The following is a 24,790-nucleotide window of genomic DNA, read 5'->3' as shown; positions in this document are numbered from 1 at the left end:
GGACATTTTAACGTTTTAAGAACGTTATAAATAAATGTTTTAAGAACGTTCTATAATGGGTGAAAATAAAGTTAGGAAAACGTTATATGGAACGTTTTTAGAACCTTTAAATAACGTTATAATCACGACAAGAAAACTGGACATTTTAACGTTTTAAGAACGTTATAAATAAATGTTCTAAGAACGTTGTATAATGGGTGAAAATATAGTTAGGAAAACGTTATATGGAACGTTTTTAGAACCTTTAAATAACGTTATAATCACGACAAGAAAACTGGACATTTTAACGTTTAAATAACGTTCCAAAACAACGTTCCCACAACCAAAATAGAACGTTTGGAAAACGTTTTTAGAACCTAAATTTGTTAGCTGGGTTAACACATGGAAGACGGCAAAGAAGACAAACCGGGGAAGTGGAAAGAAACTAAATTGTTTTATTTGGGAGTTTAAAGAGCGGGATTAAAGACATTAATAATTGCATGACATTTTGTAATATTTGTATTATTTTTTTTATTATTAATGACGCTTAATTGATATTTAGAAGAATAATTATTTATTATTATTATTATTATCATTATTATTTACTGTTGCCTACATCTAAATTATATGTCTGCTTAATGGTTCGGTTAAGTTTTTTTAAATAATATTTAAAAATGATGTAGTAACTTTTGTAGTGTGTTTTTCTGTATTTACATACAGTTGTTTGTTAGCTAAGATCCAGTTTGATACGGAGCTCCGGATATAATTCAAATTAACAATTTGTTTCCACGACATCCACATGTTTTACTAGGCTAATTCATAATTTGAAGTAATAATAATTGTAATAGTTATTACGAAATATTATAATAATAAATTCCAAGGAACAAACTGTTGAATATTGGGAACGAATTTTATATTATAAATAAGAAAAGGAAGTGTCCATAATGTAGCATAAAAGATCATTCGTGGCCATGATTTTGTCCGCATGTCATCATGATCGGATTTATGGCTTCAACACAAGCATTTCACATTACCTATTCATGTGTAGTTATTTATTTATCATCGAATGGTATGTAACTAGCTTACCTTTTTATGCATTATTAGCCTACCATGTTTTCGTAGCACATCCTTGTGCTTTCTTGCAATGTGCCGCTTCAGATTCCAGGATTGCTAAACTTTTACAGTCTCTCTGCAGTCCCTTTCAATGTTTTCTTCATGTCCAATCTTAACTTTGATTTTTACTTTACATTTATGTATAAGGCTTGAATTCCATAACTTATTGCTAGACGTTTCTACAGATTCTCGAACTAGCAAATTATCAAAGGGCGTTCTGGGTTCAACGAGCGGTCCTGAGCGAGCGGAATTTTCGGAAAAAGGCGCTGATGGTATTACCGCACCGCTCAACGCTCCGATCCGCTCACGTGCTCTGCCCTGAAACGGCTCGCAACTGAAGGAATACATATGCATACAAATCAAATGCTTTGGTAAAGTCACACAAATTAAACATTGAAGATCATGTTGCATAAAAATAAACACTGAAGTTTAAAATCACTATGTTTTAGTTTTTTTTTACAGTGGGTCATAATATATCATATATTTTAGTTTGTCAGTGCGTTTTGTGGTGTTAGGAAGTGTTTGCGCATTTCTGCACTAACTCAAAATGTGCGTACACCACCTCCTGAGCTGGCGTAGGATTTGAGCGTGCCGTACGCCAACGTCCATATTGATAAATCTCAAAGTCACCGTGGTTTTGGGTGCACGCCAGGGGCCTCATTTATCAACATTGCGTAGAAAATGTTCTATATTTGTACCTACGAATGAAATTTAGAATGTGCCTAAGTACAAAAAAATCAGGATTTATCAAACGTGCGCACGTGGTTCGTACGCACATCAGTAAGTAATCCTTGATGATAAATCCCACTTGTTCTTAAGCACCATGCTCGTGCACGTTCATGTTCATTTGCATTTCGAAACGCCTCCAATGAACCATATATGGTGACAACACCTCCCGTTATAAGTCACGTGGTGGTGCTTTTTCCCTCATCGCAATAATAGGTGTGTTCGACTTCATGCGGCGCTGCGCAGACCGATCGGTGGCTGACTTGAAGCAGTGCATTCCGGTTAGTATTTTTGTCCGACTTCAGCTGGCGCTGCAGGCACGTGACTGTGTCATATGGTTTTTAAGTACCGTGAGAGCGGTTCGAGATCAGCCACCTGAGTTAGCCAGCGCAGTTCGTGAAGAGGAGCTGCACAGGCTATAATGACGACACAGCTGTTTCACGATTGGTCGGATTCACCACATGACAACAATCACGTGTATTTCGTGTTTATTTTCACGCCCTCAGTTCCACAAATGCTCTCAAATCTGTATTTTTATAACAGTTAAAGCTATTTTCATGTAGTCGCGATGTTATATTGTGTCATCTTCATCAAAATAAAATGGATAAAAAACGTAGACCCCACTACATTGGTATTTAAATAATATATGCTTATGTTGAACTCTTTATTCTTGTAAAACACTGCTGTAAGCCTCTTCAGTTCCACTCATGCTCATACACGGACATTCAAAAGAGTATAATTCACTTTTTATGTAGTTTACATCTTACAAATCATGTTTAATGCGATTAAGCAAGCAAACGCCACGTGATCAGCCATGCCTGACGTAAATGCAGCAAGCTACGGGAACCACAGCGCGTCCGACTTCACGTCTCCGTTTTCAGCTCCTCCCCGCCTGCACGCGGCTAATCTCGCCGATCGGTTACATCCAGCCACAGCCGATGTCGAACACACCTATTGACAAAGAGAGCATAAAAGAGAAACTTAACAGACGCAGAAATTGAGTTACTGGTGGATGAGGTTAAATCCTAATAACACATCCTGTTTGGTTCACTTAGTATGGGAGGAATGACTAACAAAAGAAAACAAATCTGCAGGGAACATGTTACCAGTGAGTTTAATTCCGTTGGGTATGAGAACACTTTTAGAAATAAAAAAGTCGTTTGACATTAAATTATCAGAAAGAAAAAAAAACGCGTCACAGCACACCGACGTGAAACGAGTGCAAGTGGAGGAGGACAGACAACTTTCCACCTTGGACAGCAGCATATATAACCAGCATCATTGGCGCGATCTTTGAAAACGCGCTACCGGCGGAATGGATTATTTGCCAAGTCTTCCAATAACGCAAGATAAGCTATTGCACTGTGTCAAGCATTTGTCGGAGACTTCATTTATACAAATCACATGTAGAGCTTTTACAGTTACAGATACATATCACAAATAAATCATTATAATTATTTGCTGTTACCATACTGACATTAATCATTTTTAACACCTGCTTGTGGATAAAAAATAGACACTTCTTTACTCACTGGAACAGGGTCCAATGTAGTATCGCTATTCTACCACTAGATGCTCTGCGTACGCATACTCAGAGGTGTGCGTATATTTACACACATTTCTAAGTATAAGTGCAATTTGATAAATTCCACACTTTGCGTAAAACTGTTCCTACGCACACTTTACGCACACTTCTGTGCGTACGCACGTTTGATAAATGAGCCCCCAGGTGTACGCTGGAAATTTGGTGTACGCACTTTTGATAAATGAGGGCCATTGTGTGTCGCCTGCACCACCCAATGGCCCTCATTTATCATTCTTGCGTAGAAACGGGCGTATATGTTGTCGTAAGATTATGCTTACACTCCTCTCACCGCCTGATTTATGAAACTGTGCGTACCGTTGATATTCAGGTGTACGCGATATCTGCCCTTCATAAATGCAGCGGCTGAAAACGATCGTCATTAGAATAACAAGCCCATATAAATTCAAGTCTCCGCCTCCCCCACGCCCTCATTTTACGCCATTGACACACGAAAGACGGCAAAGAAGAGAATCCGGGGAAGTGAAAAGAAACAAAATTGTTTTATTTGGGAGTTTAAAGAGTGGGATTAAAGACACATTAATAATTGGATGACAATTTGTAATATTATTATTATTATTTTTATTATTAATTGATATTTAGAAGAATAATTATTTATTATTATTATTATTTACTGTTGCCTACATCTAAATTCTATGTCTGCTTAATGGTTCAGTTAATTTTTTTTAAATAATATTTTAAAATGATGTAGTAACTTTTGTAGTGTGTTGTTCTGTATTTACATACAGTTGTTTGTTAGCTGTATCTTAGATACAGTTTGATACGGAGCTCCGGATATAATTCAAATTAACAATTTGTTTCCACGACATCCACATGTTTTACTAAGCTAATTCAAAATTTGAAGTAATAATAATTGATATAGTAATTACGAAATATTATAATAATTAATTCCAAGGAACAAACTGTTGAATATTGGGAACAAATTCTAAATTTATGGCCATACTTTAGACTAAATAAGAAAAAGAAGTGTCCATAATGTAGCATAAAAAATAATTCGTGGCCATAATTTTGTCCGCATGTCATCATGGTCGGATTTACGGCTCCATTCAACACAAGCATTTTACCTTACCTCATCTGTATTTATTTATCATCGAATGGTATGTAACTATCTTACCTTTTATTGCATTACCATGTTTTCGTAGCACATCCTTGTGCTTTCTTGCAATGTGCCGCTTCAGATTCCAGGAAGAATATTTGCTAACTCTTTACAGTCTCTCCGCAGTCCCTTTCAATTTTTTCTTCCTGCTCAATCTTAACTTTGATTTTTACTTTACATTTATGTATAAGGCTTGAATTCCATAACTTATTGCTAGACGTTTTTACAGATTCTCGAACTAGCAAATTATCAAAGGGCGTTCTGGGTTCAACGAGCGGTGCTGAGGGAGCGGCATTTTCGGAAAGGCGCTTTGATTGTAATATTACCGCACCGCTCAACGCTCCGCTCCGGCTAAGCTCCGTTCACATGCTCGCTCTGAAACATCAGGTAAAGCGCACAGGCTCTCAACTGAAGGAATACATATGCATACAAATCAAATGCTTTGGTAAAGTCTCACAAATTAAACATTGAACATTGTTGCATAAAAATAAACACTGAAGTTTATAATTACTATGTTTTTACAGTGGGTCATAATATATCATATATTTTAGTTTGTCAGTGCGTTTTGTGGTGTTAGGAAGTGTTTCCGCATTTCTGCACTAACTCAAAATGTGCGTACACCACCTCCTGAGCTGGCGTAGGATTTGCACCAAATTTCCAGCGTACACCTTGCGTACACCCAAAACCACGGTGACTTTGAGATTTATCAATATGAACGTTGGCGTACGGCACGCTCAAATCCTACGCCAGCACAGGAGGTGGTGTACGCACATTTTCAGTTAGTGCAGAAATGCGCAAACACTTCCTAACACCACAAAACGCACTGACAAACTATAATATATGATATATTATGACCCACTGTAAAAAAAACATAGTAATTATAAACTTCAGTGTTTATTTTTATGCAACAATGTTCAATGTTTAATTTGTGAGACTTTACCAAAGCATTTTATTTGCATGCATATGTATTCCTTCAGTTGAGAGCCTGTGCGCTTTACCTGATGTTGCAGAGCGAGCATGTGAACGGTGAGGTAATATTACCATCAAAGCGCCTTTCCGAATATTCCGCTCCCTCAGCACCGCTCGTTGAACCCAGAACGCCCTTTGATAATTTGCTAGTTCGAGAATCAAACGTCTAGCAATAAGTTATGGAATTCAAGCCTTATACATAAATGTAAAGTAAAAATCAAAGTTAAGATTGAGCAGGAAGAAAAAATTGAAAGGGACTCCGTAGAGACTGTAAAGAGTTAGCAAATATTCTTCCTGGAATCTGAAGCGGCACATTGCAAGAAAGCACAAGGATGTGCTACGAAAACATGGTAATGCAATAAAAGGTAAGCTAGTTACGTACCATTCGATGCTAAATAAATACAGATGAGGTAAGGTAAAATGCTTGTGTTGAATGGAGCCGTAAATCCGATCATGATGACATGCGGACAAAATTATGGCCACAAATTATTTTTATGCTACATTATGGACACTTCTTTTTCTTATTTAGTCTAAAGTATGGCCATAAATTTAGAATTTGTTCCCAATATTCAACAGTTTGTTCCTTGGAATTAATTATTATAATATTTCGTAATTACTATTACAATTATTATTACTTCAAATTATGAAGTAGCGTAGTAAATCATGTGGATGTCGTGGAAACAAATTGTTAATTTGAATTATATCCGGAGCTCCGTATCAAACTGGATCTAAGATACAGCTAACAAACAACTGTATGTAAATACAGAACAACACACTACAAAAGTTACTACATCATTTTAAAATATTATTTAAAAAAATTAACTGAAACATTAAGCAGACATAGAATTTAGATGTAGGCAACAGTAAATAATAATAATAAATAATAATTATTCTTCTAAATATCAATTAATAATCAAAATAATAAGAAGAATATTACAAATTGTCATCCAATTATTAATGTGTCTTTAATCCCACTCTTTAAACTCCCAAATAAAACAATTTTGTTTCTTTTCACTTCCCCGGATTCTCTTCTTTGCCGTCTTTCGTGTGTCAATGGCGTAAAATGAGGGCGTGGGGGGAGGCGGAGACTTGAATTTATATGGGCGTGTTATTCTAATGACGATCGTTTTCAGCCGCGGCATTTATGAAGGGCAGATATTGCGTACACCTGAATATCAACGGTACGCACAGTTTCATAAATCAGGCGGTGAGAGGAGTGTAAGCATAATCTTACGCCAACATATACGCCCGTTTCTACGCAAGAATGATAAATGAGGGCCAATGAGTGTAAGGTCCTGTGAATCTCTCACTCTCTCAGACCATACAGAGCTGAAGCGTAAATAAACTCAGCACATATAAAACAGCGCTTTCAAGAACCAATTGTCATTTGTTTAGTCAATTATATTGTTGATTGCACTTCTGTTTTAAAATGTAAACAATTCGTAAGAAAAGCTTATTCACATTTCAGCTTTGTACAATCAGAACTGAATGTGCTGCTCAGCTCACTGTAGACACCAAAAGAGACGTGCATTTCACCAGGAAAGCAAGACCTGGCACTCATGTGGAAGTACAGATGACACAAAATGTGTTCATTCAAACTAGTTGCTAAATCTAGCAAGCCTCTAGGCTGGCAGCAGTATTTCTGACACTCAGGCCCCACCCAATGATAAACATACAATTTGCATACAACTTAACGTTGAAAATGAAAACAAAATTGTAACATATTGTATTAACCTAATTCTGTATTGTATCATAAAACATGGTAGAAAACTTTAATAAAGTGGGGATAAAAATACAAGTATGGGCAAATGTACCTTTAAGCTTCCAGTATTGCCAGACTTGATAATCACAGTAGTCGCTGGTGCTCGGCTCAGCAGTGCAAGAACAGCCTGACGAATTTTGGCCACTTCATGGATGTAAAATGTTAGTGGGTGAAAAACCAGATGGGCAAAAAATGTGATGACAATGACAGCATGAGCACCACCAGCTATTTCATCGATATCATTGCTGATATAATGCAGATCTGTAATTAACATTTTAGTGAATCTCAAGGGAACACCATGTGGCCTCCAGTGAACAATGATGTTGTTTTGTAATTCTACAGCCATTAGGGGTCCACCAGTGCGAGGAGTGTGGAGGTCCATTCGTTTTAACCCTAAATAAAGAATTCAAATAAACATAAGAATTATTGCTTTTTATTTTTTAAAATGGTTTGAAATACATGAATTGGCTAAATAGATTGAATGGCATCTGTAAAAAATTATTTTTCAGAACTTATATACATTTTAAGTTGGATTAGTTGTTATAGGGGCTATATAAACTTATTAGATGACTCTGTACCTGTGGATATGATGAGATGATAAACATTTTTAAGTAATGCTTTTTATCAAATCCATGGCGCTGTCCGAGTGCTGAAACGGCTCTCTGCACGTTTGTAAATTATTTATTGCTTGTTTGTATTTTTAGAGTACAAACCTTTCTTGCATATTTGCAAATTATTTTATGAGATTACAATGATTATGTAGGATTTCAATACATTTACAGCAATTAAAAGCCTGCTATTTTTTACTTCCATGACTAAAATAAAACGGCTTTTAAAGGTTTTTCAGTTTACAAATTCACTGTTGAACATAGCGTCAGCGCAACTGGCTTTTAAAGGGGATGAGAGATAAAGCTCTCATTGGTTTATTGCACGTTATGCCGAAAACACACCCATTACTCATTACAAGAATAGGAACAACCCTTTTTTGACCCTGCGCTCGGCGCACAAACGTTAAATTAGCAAAAGTGGAATCGGACACGCCCGTTTAGAGCATGCGCTTAGATCGTTAAAATAGGGCCCTTAATCTTTAAATGCCACTGTATATTAATTAATTAATTCAGTTATATAATTTATTCATTATATTAATTGTGGTAAAGAATATTATAAAATGACTTGCCTGGCACTTTTCTTTCTAAATACTCAAACCACTGCCTTGTGGTAGAGTCTCCAAACAGGTAAACAATCTTGTTTTTAAGACAATTTCCCATTTGTGCAGGACTGAATTCCTGAGTGTTACATACAAAAGACTTCCAGATATCTTTAAAATAAAACCCTGCAGGTACTGGTGTAGTCAAACCAGATCTGCATCTTTCTATTGTGCCTAAAGAAAAACAGCATATTAAATTGAAGGTGTATCGCAATAGAAATTATTTACTATAATAAAACTGTACTTGTACCATTGCTTGTAGTGTTCTGAACAACATTTATGGTTTGTTTGTCTCCAGGAATACCAACATTTGTTAATTTTCTGTAAATGGTGAATGACTGACAGAATTAATGACTGAATGAATGAATGAATGAAATGTGTAATTATGCTTTTCTAGAATTGTGGAACTGTCCCATTTACCTTGAAAAAAGTTCTTGTTCAAATTTATTTGATGGGTCTTTCAAAGCCCCTCTTTCATGATGCACCAATTTGTCACAGGTAAGTTGCTTTGGTCTCTCACACTGCCATACCGTTTCTGTTTTTACATCCTTATACTCACAGCAGCAGTTGCCTTTAGTCCAACTTCCATCTGAGCCCCATTTAAGATTACATTCTACTTTTTCTTTAATCCTGATTCCTTTTGGTCCTGACCCTTCAAAGTAACCGTAATAAAGACTCCGTGGGAATGAGGAGTCCCTGTATTTTTTAATAATCTGCACAACTTCACTGGAGTGGACCAGTCGCACAGACACTTCTGCTTGACCTTCCCAGGGTAGCAGAAGATCAACAGTGTACGTCCCATTACGGTGATCATCAACTTTCCCATAAACACTTGCCTTCAAGAAAAATGGAATAGATGTAATGTGGTCAACTAATAGAGTCACATTTCCCTAAAGGTTGTTATGAACTTTTACTGTCAACAAGCACAAACATTCAAGAATTCAAAACTCTTTTATCCCTTTGCCTTATGCATTCTTCCCAGATAGCAACAGACCCCGGGGCGTATCGCCTCTGAAGTTGGCCACGGAGTCTATTGCTTTCTGGATTTTAAGTATATCTTCAACAAAGTACTCAGAAACATATCTTCAACTTAAAGTCTCTGTGATAATAACAGCAGGGATTTCCCCCCAGGGGGAAGGCTTAGGGAAGTTTGTGAGTGGATGTCTAAGTGGATTTAAGCACAGCCCAGTTATTTAAGCATACCTTTAATTTTGAGTTGAAAAGCTTCGCTTGGAAAAAATCGCCTCCATATGATTTCAAGTTCTTGTTGTGATCTCTAGCTGTGATAATAACATGAATATTTTCTCCAACTGTGTATGTTTTATTGAATCCTACAATAGAGAATGTTGTGTGAACTGGACTTGTGCTTAGCTTCAGTTCAGTGATTTCTTGATCTGGACTTGGCCAATCAAGAGCCTTCTGTAGTCTATTCCACTCTTCCTCACTGATTTCCATTATGTGTTTCATATGTGAATGAGGTCTGGGCCTCGGAGGCTGGAACTCTTGCTTGTGACCATCATCCAGAAATATCCATATAATCTAAAAGCAAACCAAAATACCAGTCAAACCAAATTTTAATTCAAATGCTTAAATGCTAACATGGGAGCCAGCCCTGCATAGTCGGAAGATGCAAAATGCAAATGCAAAAGATTTTGTCTTTTTAAATTAATACTGCACTGATCAAAATGATAAATGCAACACTTTTGTTTTGCCCCATTTTTCATAAGCTGAACTCAAAGATCTAGGGTCTAGTAGTACACAAAAGCGTGTTTTTTTTGAGATTGCGGGTCAGAAAACCAGTCAGGAATATTGATCCAATTTAACTCTGTGGACCCTGTACCGGGTCCAAATTTAATTATTATGACTTAACATAAAATATTCCTTTAATTTTTAATGGTCTGTCATGGACCCAGTACCACATGAGATTCTGTTTGAAAGCTTAGACTCTCTACTTTCTGCAGATATGCATTACTTTGAGATATATTTTATTGTAAGTAAGTTATTTACACTTAATTTACACTATCACCCCCCCCCCAATATTTTTAAATAATTTAATATTCACATATTTCATATTTTTCAAGTACGACAAACATGGGCAAGTCTTATATCAAATGAAAGCTCTCAGGAATAATACATCGTTATTTTTGTTTTATTAACATCACATATCCGACAATCGTCAAATGAATAATGAAGTAAAAAATCGTCTTTTGTAAATTTATGTGAAACTTGAGTGTGAACTGCCTCAGATAGCACTGATAGCCACAAATGTTACACCATCAAAGATGAACTTGCATATTTATGAAATAAAACATCTAAAGCAATCCAAATTATTCTTAACAATAGTACATTCCCAGATGAACCTGTTGGCGCAAATAATATGCCATCCGTGCAGAACTATTAGACTTCCAAATGTGCGGCCGTGAGGTCCAAAGGCGAGTTAAATGCACCACCATGGACTGGAACAATATTTCCCATATATCTAGCCACCTTAATACCTCACTGTTCATTGTTACTGAAGTGGAGAAAGTGGTTAAAGATCTTCCCAACAATAAAGCTAGCGCACTTGATGGAGTTACTTATGAAATGCTGAAAACCACTAAACAAATAGTGTGTCCAATTTTGACCAATATTTTTAACACCTGTTTGGAGAATGGTAAGGTCCCAGAATCATGGAAAGGGATCTATCCCCAAAAAAGATAATGTTCCTGAAGACCCATCTACCTGGAGAGATATCTCCCTACTGCCCACAGTTTATAAGGTGTTCAGTTCAGTTCATGAAATGTTTACTGTCTCGAATACTTCCTTGGTTAGTAGAGACTGGAAAACTCTCACCAAAGCAAAAAGCTTATATCAATAAGCATGGATGAATGAACATGTCTTCTGTCTCATATACACAACAGTTCTTTCTGGTTCTCGAATCTGATTGGCAAAGAGCTATACAATATTGTACTGATAACGGCACTGTAACCGCTTCACCTTTCGTATCATTCCGCCACCTAGTGAATGGAGGTCCTAAACAGGCTCATCTCTGAATGGAAAAACACAGACGCCCTGTTTTTAAACACTCACCGTGTGTCTCATTAGTTCACTAGCTCATAAATCAGTCTGTGAATCCCCAATCGGAAGTTATTATTCCGTCAAAGATCAGCGCTCTTGGATGTTACGTTAAACTTAATGGGATTAATGTCTTGTCACATCGTGTGGACGATTAACACTTGGAAAGAGGAATGTAACTTAAACAACAACAACAAGGAAACATTTTTTTCTGGAGCTATATCTCTTATCAGAACGCAAAAACACAGTGGAACTGCAGGTAAGCACAGCAGCTTTTAAATGTGGACATTGATAATTTATTTAATCGCGACGTGACTATTAAAACATGTTATGAGATATCGCCACTGGTATATTTATAAGCAGCATGCAAAAACATCTCTCTGACACTTATAAAAAACAGTTTTATATAGTACTGACAAGAACGAAGTCTAATAATAACCGAGTGCTCGTATCGCGTTAAGATGAAATGGTAAACCAACAGTAACATTATAGAAGTATAGTTTTATTAACTTTTACCTCGCGCCAAAACAATAACAACACAAAAGACACTAAATATGAATAAGAAAACAAGTATAGTTTCATCATGACACCAAATACTGCTGATTTGATCTAATTTTTGATCATCAGGTCAACATGAGAGCCAGGGAATCCCTGTCAAAGATGTAACCCAGAGCGGGGCGAGTGGTCAGCGGGGCGAGTGAACACTGACGTCCGCTCATGCTTTGGTTCTCATACGTACCGAATCTCACTAAGCAAACGTTCAAACAGGCGCTATCTTTACTACGACTGTAGATTTAAATATAATACATATATATTCTCGACTGAACTAATCTTAAAACTACACTTTGTGACCAAGAAATTGTAATATTTAAAAATGGCGAATCCGTCCATTGAGGTAATATGAGATTCAAAGCAGCCGAAAGTGTTACCTGTCATTCTGGCCGCCCTCAAATCCGTGGCGGAAGAAGTAGTTCTCAAACAAAGAGGCTTTTAAAATTACTCCGTTGTTGTTTTCTAGTTTTCGTTTTTCAAACTGTTGTATAAAAGCAATATCGCTCTCGGAGTCGTGTGATATAGCTCTATATTATCACGGCTGTGATTGCCTCGTGCCTCTGGCCTAATCACAGTCGTGATGATATAGAGCTATATCACACTCCTACTCGAGCGATATTGCTTTATATATATATAATAACAATTAATTGATTAATTTGTCCGTTGAGCGTGAGGTAGCATTGATCGAAAGTGACTTTGAATTTAATCAGAACTCCCAGCAATGAAATCACGATCCCACCCTCAAGTCAAATCGCCATCCAAAGTCACGCCTCTTTCAAAACACATGAACACGCACAGATCAGACGGTCATATCTCATGTCTCATTCAGCAGTGAGACAACTTTGCAGTACAAAGTCGAATAACACTTCCAAAATAACCAAACAACTGGTTTACATCAGAATTAGTTTAAGCACACGTTCGGTTGTGTAGACGTAGTAACTATATTGTAAACGAACACAAATTTCATAAGCAACACAATGTTTCATCAAAGTAGAATATCTGAATCCATCTCAATACAAACATATCGCGTACCTACCTTACCAAAATAAACAGTGCAACGACTCTTTCAGACTCTTTGCCTCCTGTAGCCGTTTGCATCTCGTGGTAAAGCAGTAAAGTTACAGATGTTAATTTGGGTTTTTGCTCTTTGCTGATCGAGGCAGTTTTTGCTGTTGTTGTTATAAAAGATGCCTTTCGTTGTGTGCCTCCTGTGTAGGTTGTCAATTCAGCAGAAAAGTTTGCTGTTCTCACTGTTTACAGGCAGGAGGTGAGCGCACGATGACGTATGGTGTCTACGTGGACTCGCTGCGCGGTGGGCATTCAAATTACGCTTACGGATGAGGGACAAAAATGGAAACGTCCGTTCGGACCAAAATCTATGATTTGTTGAACATTTTTTGGTCCTATGCCTTTCACAGATGACATAAATTTCTACAAATACATTTGGACGGCTTGGCGCGGTGATTGCTATCAGGATGTAAGGAGACTTTTAACCAGCATAACAAAAAATGTTTCAGGATCAAATCTGTTACCCTGCCTTTAACAATTAAGGGTGAGAGAGACAGAGTTAGAGAGAGAGAGATAGAGAGTGAGTTAGTTTAATAAGTGTGTTGAAATGCTGTTTTCATAACTCTTAAGCAACTGAAATAAGTTGTTGTGAAATTTAAACAGGTCTCAGTTCAGAGAAACGTCCGGTCCTGTCAGATGCCGTTCTGCTGTGCACGCACGGTCGCGCGCGTTCTGATTGAGTTCAGCTGGGCGGGAGGCGGGTGTTGTTTTTTGTTTCCCATGTAAATGGCAGCTTGCGTGTATTTAATCTATTTTGTCCGAGGGGGCAACCTTCCAATCTCTCTGATGAAGCCAATACGGAAGTGATTTAAACTGCAATTCATCGACTGGCTGCTAGAGGCTGGCTCCAAAAGGGAGTCAATTCCCATAGACCTCCATGTTAAAATGGCTTTATATTAGAAAATATTATGTTTACAGCCTGGTACAAAAACGATCTTCAGAAACCTATGGGTGACGTCACGGACACTATGTCTATCTTTTTTTTCAGTCAATGATTTTGACTTATTTAAGGGAAACTTTGAGACTGAAAAGTTTTAACAAGCTAACCTAAACAGAAAAGGAAATTAATGTTTATATAATTGTAAAGGTAATGAAATTATGCCAAAATAGTACAAATTTATTACGTAACTGGAATGTAATTGGTTATCTCGCGACATTAGGAGACCGTACTGGCGACGTGGTGATTTGGTAATGAAATTACCTCCCTAGGATGTAACAGTTACGTTGCCAGCTTATGAAGTTACCAAAAATGACCAATAAATTATGTAACTAGTAAGTCGTGTGTTAGTTGGGATGAACGCTTCTTTACTCTTCCTCAATGTCCAGACATGACGTTGCCAGCTCATGAAGTTACCAAAAATGACCAATAAATTACGTAACTAGTAAGTCGTGTGTTAGTTGGGATGAACGCTTCTTTACTTTTCCTTATGTTTGTGTATAATGTTTATAATGTGTGTATAAACGCAGTAAAGTCTTTAAATCTGATAAAACTTTATGCTTTGTCAAATGTTTGAACTCAGGGGTGTCGCACCCGTTTTCCCGGTGAGAGGGTTCAACACCCACACTTTTTATGCAGTTCAGCAGCTGGCTAAATTCGGTCATATAGTAGACTATGGGGCATCCAATGTATAACCTGTAATGAAGAAGGCAGGGAATATGAGGGACAAATTGCCATTGTTAAGCAGTGTAATCGATTTTGACATTTTGAGCATTGTTTGTTGATTAGCTGAATACTTTGTTAATACTACCTGTTGTGGATGATTATACTTGTTGAGGAGAAAAAATGAGAAATGATGAGATATGAGAGTTCTTCAACAGGTATGCAAACAATGAAAGAAAAGTGTAGCCTATATTATTTTAATGTAAAAACTGTAAATTGTTACATTATTTAGAACACCAGAGACAAAGCTTTTCAGGGCACAAGTAAGCAAAATTTAGCAGTCACAGTCCTGTCAGATGTCACTATCAAGTTTACCACTTTTTACCATACCAAGTTTTACCATCTTTTTATCACGCACAAGATACAGAAAAGAAAAAGGCAGGAGAATATTGACACCTTTTTCAAGAGAAATCCTGTAAGTGAAGTTGAAAGCTGAAAGTTGATAATGTTGACATTAAACAACAGTAGCCTATTACATTATATATTTTTGCATTAATTGAATATATTACTTTTCAAATTTCACTAAGGTTTGCTAGTACCACAGCCTTATTCCTTGATCACTGCACCCTTGTTTAGGACAGTTTGAGAAAGAGGTCTATGAAGGAACAGAGGGTGTGCTTGTGTCATGGGTGGTGCTTAATTCCATCCCAGGTGCACGTACGCATGTTTCTGGTGTGTTTATATCAAATGTAAAATGTTATCCATCCCCCACACTTTTGAAAAGCTTGCTACGCCCCTGTTTGAACTGGTTAGCATCTAGTCATTACCATGTGAACAGCGGGTACCGCCTGTGGGCATGCCTGCATTAGAGATAATCAGCTCAGCCAGGAAAAACGGTACTCTCTTTACTTCAATACAGATTATATAAACAGGCAATATTTGTTTACAATTATAATTCGTTTGTTTTTGAGATTTCAAGCTTTCTTTGAATATGTGCATCATGTTTGTGTGACGAGTATTCGTGGAGTTTCAATTGATCTTTGTAACGTGTTTTGAGAGACAGCTGGTGGAGACAGAGATGTCTGAATGCCGCCCTGTTTATTTTCTTTATTTGACCAAAACAAAAAGATTTGTTGTTATTATGAATGTACGTCCAGTGGCGGCTCGTGACTGCTCATCCGAGGAGGCTCTAATTCAAAATAAAATAAGTGTGTGGTTCCCTTTTCCAAAATATAGGTGTGTTCGAGTTCATCCGGCGCTGCGCAGACCGATCGGCGGCTGACTTGAAGCTGTGCGTTCCGGTTAGTAATTTTGTCCGACTTCAGCTGGCACTGCAGGCACGTGACTGTGTCATATGGTTTTTAAGTACCGCGAGAGCGTTTCGAGAGTAGCCGTCTAGCTCAGCCGGTGCAGCTTCTCCAGAGCGGCTGCACGGAGTTGTGATGACGTAACAGCTTTACGTGATTGGTCGCCTCACTGATGACAACGATCACGTGCGTTTTACGTTTAATCCAAGTTTAATCCAACCTTTAGTTCCACTAATAATAAATTCATGTTTTAAAACAGAAAAAAAACACTTTAATATGCTTAAATATTTTATATTGTGTCGTGTTATAAAATAAAAATGAAAATAAACTCTATTGGTATTTTAATAATATAGGCTTGTTTCCCGTTATTTTCGGGTATACAGCATAAGCAGCAATTAAAATATTCGATATAAAATATTTCTGGTTGCAACTTTTTATTAAAAGGTTTGTTTTTATCAAATTCACCATCAAATTAATTCATTTGCGATTAAAAACAAGGAAACACGGCGCACACGTCACTACGGCAAGCAGCAGGTGTCCGGCTTGATGCCTCCGTCTTCAGTTCCTCCCTCGACTGCAAGCTTCAAACCTCGCCGATCGGTCTGCGTAGCGCCGGATGATCTCGAGCACACCTTATGTGTCCTGCGTGTCGGGAGGTCCTGTGTGCATCACGTGTTTTGTCAAAGTAAGTGCCTGTTTCAATCATACTTTTCACCCTGCAGCTGCTGACAACTATAGAGGGTTTTCACCGACGTCACGTTCTAGGCGGTAACCCGGTTGCGCGGCCATTGTGGAGGCACTCGGTGTAAAGAACTGAACGGAGTACAATGGAGTATTGTGCGCTTTTGATACTTTCAGTGAATGTAGACATGTCTAAACAACTGAAAACGCGTCCAAGATGCAAAGGCATCTTGGACCACAAGAAAAGGCGCGATATTTCGAGAAATTACAATTTATAGGCGGTGCAGATCCTTACGAGTTAGCTCCCTCTTATAGGATCCGTGACGACCCGGCGATTCTTCCTTTAGTTGCATCCCGATATTGTCAACTACCTGGTTTTCACGCCGAGTCCATATGTCAATGTCAGCTTTATTTATATAGCAAATTTAAAATAGTCAGTGTCCTACCAAAGTGCTTTGCAGTAAAATAAGCACACAGTAAAACAATAAATGCAATAATTGTTTTTCCATTTACTATTAAACATATTAAAAGTACATATTAAATACTCTTCAAATAAAGCACAACAAGTAGAAGCATAATTGTTTTATACTTTATGGACTTCAATTATATTTCTAAAACAATACTACTATTTTTCCTGAGCTTTGCCATCCACAACCGCCTCCTCTGATAATTTCTTGCATTCCTTTCCCTGGTTTTTAATAACTTTTGGAAGTCGATAATATTCCAAATGTTTTTCTCAATATGTCCTGTTGGTACAACCTCCAACACGGCAATAATTAACCATTTTCTTTGACGACGTCGGGATATACATCAGTGCCTGTGCTCTGTTATGATGCGGATTGCCTCCAATATGGCGTCTTCCGCTCTGATGACGCGTCGTGAAAACCCTCTATAATTGTTGTTACTTCTCCACAGCCGCGCGGCATCTGCAGCTAGATCTCAGCCACACCTCAAAGACCCCACCTATTCTACTTCTGATTGGCTAGTTTGTAAGTTTGGTTGAGAGTGAAAGGTTTATTCCTTCCTCTCATACTATTTGTAGGCGAACGCATTATTTTTTTTTAAATTCGCAGCCAACATCACACGCCGGAGATCCGACTGCTGGCTTTTTGGTGAGCTCTGCTTAAAATGAAGTTCCATTTTGACTAATAAAAATACTACTTGCAGAGTGATATGATGTGGTCATTTATAACGGTGACTTGCAACACACAAACACAAAAAAACTTGAATTTGCATGATTCACGAAAGCCTTATTTTCAGGTCGGAAAAGACAGAAATCTGGATTTATCCGGAATAATCACACCCCTGATTATTATAAATTAATAATGAATGAATCAATATTAGATTTCATTGGTCTTTTTTTAGGTATAGCTGATGGCGCACTAACGAAAAGGATTGACTTCACGGAATGGGAGGAGGAGGATACAATTATTGTGGTTAAAGTACATGAGTATTTCTCTACAAACTTCCATATAGACGGATCAGCAGAAGAACATCTACTTTCCTTTTGGGAGAAACAAGGCCAGTCATTCCCCCGACTACAGCACCTTGCTAATAAAATTTTATGCATTCCAGCAACAAGTGCTGCGAGCGAACGCTCCTTTAGTGCAGCAGGGCGCGTTAGGGCCGATTCACACCGGCTGCGTGGCGTGTGCGTCTCAGGGGCGGCTCGAGCCGTGCCGAAAACGCGTGCATGCTAGGAATAGGATTGACGCCTATTTTTCACGCCACATGCAAGTGTCTTGGAAGCGTTTCCAGGCAAAATATATGTCACCCACAGCAACAGCAGTGCGTCAGCCCTTAGGGCTGATTCACACCGGCTGCGTGGCGTATCTGTTGCATGTCAGTTGCGTGGCGGCTGTGTCGCGTTTTCTGTGTCTGTACATACCAGAAGCATGCCTGACGCAGCGCTGATGCGCTGTTGTTGCTATAGGTGACATACACCCTGCCTGGAAACGCCTCCAAGACGCCCGCGTGCGGCGCGAAAAACAGGCATCGGTCCCACTGCCAGCATGCACGCGCCCTCGGAGTGGCTCGAGCCACGCCTGAGACGTGTGTGTCATGCAGGCGGTGTGAACTGTCAAACCTGCTAACATGGGAGCCTAAATAAAAACGGACACGCGGCACTCAAAAAAAATGATTCATTGGATTAACTCAATAAAATTTTGGGCAGGATTTCCATCCAAAATGAATGTGTACCCCTAACTCATAAAAAACTGCTTTACACAATAAAAATATATTGAGTTAGTCCAACTCAATTTAAAGTAAATGGCAATACTCAATTAGTTGCCTCAACTCAATTTAGTGTAGTCTGAATAACTCAATTTAGCGTAGTTTGTATAACTCAATGTAGTGTAGTCTGAATAATTCAATTCTGTTATTTTATATAAAATGTTTTTATATCATACTAACTAGCTTAAGCACATGTTAGCATACTAATAATAACAACATATGATACTTTGGCTGAGCATGTGAGAAGAGACTAATCTCCAAACATTACCACAGTTAGTGCTCATTGAGAGAAATATGTCACATCCACAACCTAACCACAAGCGCCACTCTTCTGCACGGTGGTAACCAAACAATTTGAAAAAATATAACACAAACGCTTCTAAATCAATAAGATAAATGGACATTAAACACTATTAAGTCTTTCTCTTCACCTAAAAATCACTTAATTAAAAAAATGACTCTCCAAAATCAGTTTCATGCAAAAAATGCTGGGAAATTCTTTCTCCAGAACCCAAACTAATTGTTTTAAAACAATTAAAAAGAAATCAATAAATTATATTACATATTCATTTTGTGTTAGACTAATTTAAATATATATACTTATTGCTCTTAATGAGGTATTTTTAATTAATTGAACACAATTTTATTGTGTCATCTCTAAGAAGGGCTTGAATCATTTTTTTGAGGGCACGCAGCTGAGTCGCACACGCCACGCAGCCGGTGTGAATCAGCCCTTATAGGGGCAAGGCGCTCTCGCCTGAATCCTGACACTGTAGATGCTATTTTATTTCTGCATAGTGCTAAGAAAAATTCTAACTAGACCTACGGTCAGGCATATTATGATATGATACAGGAAATTAACCTGGTCAGAATTTATGTTTGTATGTTATTTTCTAATTTAAGTTTGTGGGGGTGATTGATAGCCTAAGCATTACGATGCACATGTAGCCTATATGTTTTATTTTATTTATGTTTTTATTTAAACTGTTTGCAAAACACAGTTGTTTAAAAGCATACGCCTACATTGGAATATTTATTTATTTAAATATTTTTTCCTGCCTGCTGTTTGTTTTGGCACATAAAATAGGCATTATTTAGACTCTAGAAATATGAATAAAGGTTCATCTGAGTCATTTCATAGACGTAATGCATTTTATACAGTACAAACTGTATATTCTACTCCCCTAACCTACCCCATTTCCTAACCCTAACCATCACAGAAACCCTTCTATTACTTCACATTTTCAAGAAACATCATTCCGTTTGATTTATAAGCTTGTTTCCTCATGGGGACATCAAAATGTCCCCACAAGGTCACAAAAACACTGGTATTCCTATATCTTTGTGGAATAATTACCAGGTACACACACACACACACACACACACACACACACACACACACACACACACACACACACACACACACACTAAAGGTATCAAAAAGTTAAGTAAAATTAAATTGAAATTACGTAGCCTACCAGTATTTTTATCAATAAGAAAGAATAAGCTATAGTGAAAAAAGAAGGTAATAAAAATAGTCGGAAAACTGTTATTAAACCATTGATCATTTATTTGATGTGACTGTAAGGCAAGCAAGCAAGCTTAGGGATTGTTACTAAAAATGTGAACATGCACGTTGCACTGTTGTGCGGTGGACTTTCAGACTGAATAGAGTCAGTGTTTCTTTAATATCGAGGCCCCACAGTTTGTTTCGTTCGGCCTATAAAATTAATTGCGCTGTCTGCCTTAAAAAGACGCGCTCTCTTCCCATGCAGTCAAATTAATAGAAGTCTTCAAAACAGGCTTGTCAACCTGACATGACAGTGCGTAAATTATAATGTGAATGAGTTTTTTTTTTATTAGGGCTTGCTTTCTTGTTGCAAAAAAATAAATACAAAAGGCATTAATTGGTAAATAGCAGCCTGTTGGTTTTTTTTATTACAATGACAAAATTGTAGGCTACAGGTTGTGTGTAGGTTTTATTTGGAGACAGAGACGGAGTTCGCTGCTGATGTTCTGTGAATAGGCTACAACATGATTTAGGATTTTAGCCTTTTAATATCTTTGCTGCATTGGATCAGTCTCCTTTCTATAGAACAGGTAAGAACCTTTCTAGCCTCGTGTCAGCAGTGCCTTGCATCACCCACAAGGCCGCCTTAATGCACGGGCTTACCTGGGCTGAAGCCCAGGGGCCTCCCAAGTTCAAGGGCCTCCCAAGTTTGCGTTCATGATGAGCTGAAAATGTCATATTGTTTAGTAACTTGTCAGGTTTTCTGTCAATCACTCTAATTGCACGTTACATGGCTGCTGATTGGTCCGTTGTAACTTCACGTGAAATAAATTATAATTTTCTATTCCGCGTAATGTAATAAGTGCGCGTTGTCAACTTGACATTCCTGCACGTTAGACTGAGTGTGACAGATAAACGGGAAATAATCCACCAACAAATGAAAGAGTAATTTCTGAAATTTCATAATAAGTCCTGAGGTGCAGGTCTCTCTCTCTCTTTCGTGCGCGCGCTCGCTCGTTCGCTCTCTGTGCTCGCGCAGCTGTCTGAGTCTCTGGCATGCAGAAGTCTTTCCAAACGTGCACAAGAAAATGTGCCAATTAAGAAAGGAGTTCGCGCACATAATGCTGTTAGTTGTTATAAAGTTTAAGTTTACTCGCGTTTATATCAGTGACGCGTGCGCAGCTGGAGCGATGTAGTTTGACGCGACGTTAGCTCACAGTACACACATCTGTTGGTTTAGAAAGACGAGAAAGAGACGCAACGGTAAAGGGGCAAGTCTAAGAAAGTAAAGAGCGACAAGACCATCTCATCCCCTGATAGCACCATTATAATCTCATTATCTAAAGATCTTATATACAGGTATGTTCCCTGTCTGTCTTGTGCATATTCATACTTGGTCGTTTAACATTCTTATGTATGCATAAATACTAAATACAATGCATGATATCTTCAATAGCCTACAAAATAAATACTGATTAAAAAACAAGATTCTGTCTATAAAGACTTATCTTTTGTTATCATTAATGCATTTAACAAGATTCCGTCTATAAAGTCTTATCTTTTGTTATCATTAATGCATTTTCACTCTAAAACTAACTTTAACTTATTATATTTTTAAAACTGTGGTGAGCATTTAGTGAGTGGCAATGAATTTTCTGCAAATTTGTATATTCCAAAAACTATATAAATATAAAGCTTATAGACATATATACTTTCACACATTTTGGTTTTATTATCACCACATGTTGCTGTGTGTGGTTGTTAAATAAAGTGTGTTGTGTTTATGATTAAGTGGGCTCAGTGATATGTTAATAACAATATTATGGTGAGGGAAAACTCACTGTTGTATGTCTCGAAAGAAACTAATGCATTTTGTGATGTAGATTACCTAGATATTACACTTTAAAAAAAATGTGACTATAAATCGAGGGGAAGGGGGGCCTACAAAACCTCTTAGCCCCGGGGCCTCACATTAGGTTAAGGCGGCCCTGATCACCCATATACCTTAAAACATCCAGCGGATGGCGGGCGGGTGCGGTTTTTAAAATTGGTCAAAAAACGTTGGTGCGGGTGGATGATAAGTTTTGTGATGCCGTTACGGTTGAAAAAAAATAATAGCCCATCCGCGCATCTCTAGAATGGGGCTCATGAACAGTTTGGTTACAAATATTCCTCAAAATATCTTACCTCGTATTCATTAGAACAAATACATTTATACAGGTTTGTAACAACATGAGAGTGAGAAAATGACGACAGAATTTTATTTTTGCAGGAACTATTCCTGTAAAGTTACCAAAATAAGAAAAGAAGACGACAAAATCACTCACTGCTATGACTGGCTGTATCTTTGTACAAAGATTAATCCATATGTATTTTAAATAGGCCAAATTACTTTTTTGCCAAACATTTTGTTAGATTTCCTTAACAACTTTTACGATAGTTACTGCAGTTTACATGAGATCTTTTATTTTATTAATAGACAGTAAATCAGATGTGAGAAATTGAAAAGTTTAAAATTCAGCCTTGCATTATGTTTACATCTGTGCCAGTAATCCATGCAGTCAGTGCAGTAGCCTATAGGAATATTTATCTAAACATTCTTTTCCTTCATGGACTATGGACCCCATAAAGTAGCCTTGGCCAGCTCCCTCTGCCACTGTTTGTATATAGACCCAACCTTACACTGTATTCAACCTTTTTTATTTGATTTATTTATTCTTTTATTATACCGTCATTGGGGGGGGGGCTGGGCCCCCCTAAAATGAAAATCTAGAATCGCCCCTGAACACGACTAACATAAAATAATGCATATTTAATCATTTAACTTACCACACAGGAGAATGTGAAAATAAATAACAGCACTAGAAAACTGCTGGGATGTCCGAACCTGTGAACTGACAATAGAACGTATTAAGTAAAAGTCGCGTCTGTGGGCTTAAGAATCTGTTTAGGCTATACCTGATGTAATCATCTGACCTTTTAAATGAAATGTTACCAGCTCATTCTCATGAATTGTTGAATGTTTTTTTATGTATTTATTTTCTATTTTTACCTTGTCGCTTTGGGTTGGGATTAGAACCACTTTCTGTTTCATAAAATGACTAACCCAATTTTAAATCCAACTCCAATCGCGTTTAAAAGTTAAAAAAAATGAAAGGAGAAGCGTACATTTAAGGACATCATAACCAAAATCTAACCACAACACCCAAGCAACAATAGTTTAAAAAACGAAAAACGAAACTAGAAACCAATAAACTACATAAAATGCCACGAAAAGATGCGTGGTATTAACAGAAAGGACTTTGACGAATGAATTGCACGACTTATAAAAAGGCGTGCTATTTATTCGCTATTACAAAAATTAAAGTACAAAATATTTACCCGAAGTAGTTGTTGTGGGTGAAACGGACATGGTTAGCGGTTCCTTCCTTTTCTGTTATGCTGCATCACCTGGGGCACGTTCAAGTTTAAAACGGTGCATAACGTTTTGCTACGGTTTCCGGGTTGAACGACATGTTGAACAGGGTTTGAGGTACGTTTTCTCTTGTTTGGTAGGTGTCAGTGTAGTGATGGCCAAATGAAGCGTTTCGAAGCATTATTGCTTTCCGATACAATTGTGTCGAAAATGGTTCATTACTCGAAGCTTCATTCAAACAGAAAATGCACACCACCATCTGCTGGTGAAGTAAATGTAATGCAACAAAGCTGACAATGCGAGTAGGTTAATGTACCCGCCCCATTTGGGCTGTCAGAGCTTTGACACTGTGTTCATGTTTAAAACCCTCAATAAAACATTGAACATGAGATGTGTTTGTGGGTGAATATTTAGCCGTAAAATACAGCACTCTACAACTTACTATAAATGGACATTTATGTATTTAAAAATGTATTTATAATGTGGTAGAGGGCAACTGGACAGGGCTTGGACAATGTGGAGGAGGGTATTCATTAAATGTTGTGGTTTTATTCAGAAATATAATTTTATATTAATTATAATATAATTTTATATTTTTTAATAATTTTATAATATAGCCTAATAGGCTGTACATTTGGTGATGTGGGCGATTTCTTTCTTTTTTTAACAAATTCACCAGCTTTGGAGAATATTCTCTCACATGAAACAGATGATGCTGGAGTACACAAAAATTGCTTAGAAAGCTTTTCTATGGTTTGGCTTCACTTGTGTGGAAAATAAAGCCGCCAGTTTCAAACCTGTCAACGCCGGATTGGGCTATCAAAGCAGTCGTGTGGTTCACTAGAGAAATGAACCAGTGTGTTTGCTTCAGACTTCGTATTTCACGTGACTAGTGACGTAACGATACAAGCTCCGA

The 24,790-nt window shown here is 37.6% G+C and overlaps 1 protein-coding gene across 2 annotated transcripts in view; it reads right to left on the bottom strand.

The window, feature by feature from the left end:
- Window positions 1-24,280, bottom strand: part of LOC129426315 (NXPE family member 3-like) — a 53,501-nt gene extending 29,221 nt beyond the window's left edge. Inside the window, exons 1-7 of one of the 2 annotated variants that reach the window (XM_055182569.2) lie at window positions 23,841-24,280; window positions 23,289-23,353; window positions 9,659-9,994; window positions 8,876-9,291; window positions 8,706-8,776; window positions 8,426-8,629; window positions 7,301-7,641 (exon numbers count right to left, since the gene is read on the bottom strand). In XM_055182569.2, the coding sequence (XP_055038544.2) occupies window positions 7,301-7,641; window positions 8,426-8,629; window positions 8,706-8,776; window positions 8,876-9,291; window positions 9,659-9,994; window positions 23,289-23,353; window positions 23,841-23,871 (1,464 nt within the window). In that variant the 5' untranslated portion in view covers window positions 23,872-24,280. The remainder of the gene's footprint in view (window positions 1-7,300; window positions 7,642-8,425; window positions 8,630-8,705; window positions 8,777-8,875; window positions 9,292-9,658; window positions 9,995-23,288; window positions 23,354-23,840) is intronic. The other variant, XM_055182570.2, reaches the window with a different exon arrangement.
- Window positions 24,281-24,790: the final 510 nt, after the last annotated feature.

Source organism: Misgurnus anguillicaudatus, chromosome 25 (genome assembly GCF_027580225.2).
Source record: "Misgurnus anguillicaudatus chromosome 25, ASM2758022v2, whole genome shotgun sequence".
Taxonomy (NCBI): domain Eukaryota; kingdom Metazoa; phylum Chordata; class Actinopteri; order Cypriniformes; family Cobitidae; genus Misgurnus; species Misgurnus anguillicaudatus.
The sequence above is the reverse complement of the archived record's forward strand: the minus strand, read 5'-3'. Positions and strand labels throughout refer to the sequence as shown.